At 45.9% G+C, this 2,500-nt stretch overlaps 1 protein-coding gene across 1 annotated transcript in view; it reads right to left on the reverse strand.

Moving 5' to 3' along the window:
- mboat2a (membrane bound O-acyltransferase domain containing 2a) overlaps window positions 1–2,159 on the reverse strand; it is a gene marked incomplete at both ends in the record, with an annotated part of 55,527 nt that extends 53,368 nt beyond the window's left edge. Inside the window, one exon of the mRNA XM_084451117.1 lies at window positions 2,076–2,159. Within this exon, the coding sequence (XP_084307243.1) occupies window positions 2,076–2,159 (84 nt within the window). The remainder of the gene's footprint in view (window positions 1–2,075) is intronic.
- Between the last annotated feature and the right edge of the window lie 341 nt (window positions 2,160–2,500).

Here is a 2,500-nt window from a genome sequence, read left to right on the forward strand (position 1 = left end):
GAAGGGGAGCCAGAGAGAGAGAGAGAGAGAGAGAGAGAGAGAGAGAGAGAGAGAAGGGGAGCCAGAGAGAGAGAGGGGGGACCAGAGAGCCACAGACGCTCAGGGATGACTACGCTGTGATGGTCTCTAACATTGTCCCGATCCCTCTTGGCATGTTGCACAGAAGGAACCAGGGAGAAGATATTTGCTTTGATATATGAGACAAAATCCGTTCTAATGCTTGTTCTGGTCCAAGGGGGACAATTCAGATTTGACTGCCAAAGAACATGAGATTGAATTTGAGTGTGTGTGTGTCTGTGTGTGTGTAACTGAAAACATAGATGGCTTAGGATAAGGAGAATGTGTGAAATATAGAATAGCCGAAAACAAATACAATTCCAATACAGCTCCAATAAAATGTCATCCTTATTATTAATGCCCTTTTTAAATTACGCAAGCCTAACTGGTCCTGGTTTAACAGTCCTGGTTCGAAATACACCGTTTGATATACCTTCATTGACTTGTCTGGGCATGATTGCTCTTGCCTGGCACAATGGAACTAGTCTGTCCCCAATATGCAAATCCCTCCCACCAGACACTTCCTGGCAGACTCAAGCAAACGCTTAAGTGATGAAAGTAGCCAATTTTAAATTTACAAAGGCAGATGTTTGTGACTACAGTCATCGATGCAGTAAGAGGTGACAGCTCCCATATTAATGTGGATGCACCCATATCAGTAACGGGGAGAAAAGGACCATATTTGGTGTTTGTAAAGTCGACAGGCTCTGATGAGGTTCCTCCAAAGTCCTGGGTGTATGTCGTATGCAAGACATTAAAACAGAGGAAGGGAATCAACAATAGTTAAGGATGAAAAAATAAACATGGAATGGAATAATGTTCTTAAACATGTGTCTGTGATTGTGTTTGGCAATTGTCATCATTCAAAAGTCCAATGACCATTGCACGGAGGGCAATCCTGTCTGTGATAGACTACCATTCAAAAATAGGTGGCTAGTCTACCCTCAATACCAGTCCCACACACTACAAACATGAAGGGTTCCTACCTTCAGTTTGGAATAACGATTGTGCTCCTACAGAGCATGCGATGATGGCCCTACTTCGCCTGCTCCAAGTGTGCAAGATTCTGCTTGGATACTCAGTTGAGAAACGTGCCAGCAATGTGGAAGATTATTTTAGCTATCTTATTTATATTGCTTTTGTTCCAGCAATATTGCAGAAAAGCGTGCTGACAAATTGTCTAGAGGACAGGAATGTAAACAACGTTATAGCCACTGCATAAAAAAGAAATAGCCTGTAGGCCAGTTATGTAATGGTTGTCACCAATGGACCACACCTCGTTACACAACTGGAGGGCTACGTCACTGGCCGGGGTGACTGATGGGGAAACTGAGCTTCTGATTAAAGCGAGGCGCTAAGGGACTGGACAGCTGTGTCTGGTTAATTGATTTACCGGAGGACCTGCTCCATAGTCAGCCAGTTTCCAAAAGGCTTTTCTTTTAGGTTCCAATACCAGAACAGTTCAGCACACTTGGTACTAACTATAGGCTAAGTTAGATCACATCGTGCACCAACTTCTCGATCGTCATAGACCATGGGCATTCGTCTGGCTGAAATGTTATATTATTATGAAGGGAAGTTTTTACACGAAATAAAGCGATAGCAGCGTCAGGTTGCACCGTACGTGGCGGGGCATTCATAATTAAGCTTAGTTAAACCGTACTATAGCCTACCATCAGATTTGCAGCCTTCATGCAAGTAGGCTATAATACGCGCAATACGAATGAAAAGACAGTCGAACTGGAATGGTAGATCTCTGGCCCAGCGTTCATTTAGCCTAGAGATGGATCGTTTTTCCGAAGAATGCACCGGCTATAGTTATCCAACCTTGCAGAATTCCCATTTATTGTAGCACGGATGGTGTCTGCAAGTAGTGTCATTCTGTTGGGTTCGGCCATGGTGGCCCGGTCCATCAGCAGCTCTGGCCCCCGCTGTGTCAGGAGCCTCGGCATCGAGGACTGAGCCCTTTGTGGCAAACTGAGCCCATGCGAAGCGCTCTGCTGGTTCAAAGAACTTACCTGGTCGAGAGGGAGGTTGATTATATCGCTGATCGGCTGCAGTAAAGTAGAACCAGTGCAAGACGATGCCGTTTCAGTAGCCATGGCGATCCGAATCCGTGAATCCTCGCTCCCCGTCCCCGATCCTCTCCTCTCCCGGGCTGATGAACTAGTTCCTGGGCTGTCGCGGCAGGCTACCACAGCGAGCGGGTTGAATGACTGTCATCCGCGCATTTAGTTTCACATAGCGCGACAACAAAGATAGTGTGGGCGGAGAGATTCATACCCAACCATCCATAACAGCCCTCCATCTAGACCTATGGCGTGGAGAAAGCGATTTTTAGTAGCCAATAAGATACCAGTGAACGGCAAATGGAGGTTGATTTACAGTTTATGAGACAAATCATCATATCTGGAGCCAGTGATGTTGGACGTCAACTCCTCCC

Source organism: Borostomias antarcticus, assembly GCF_949987555.1.
Source record: "Borostomias antarcticus genome assembly, chromosome: 16".
Taxonomy (NCBI): domain Eukaryota; kingdom Metazoa; phylum Chordata; class Actinopteri; order Stomiiformes; family Stomiidae; genus Borostomias; species Borostomias antarcticus.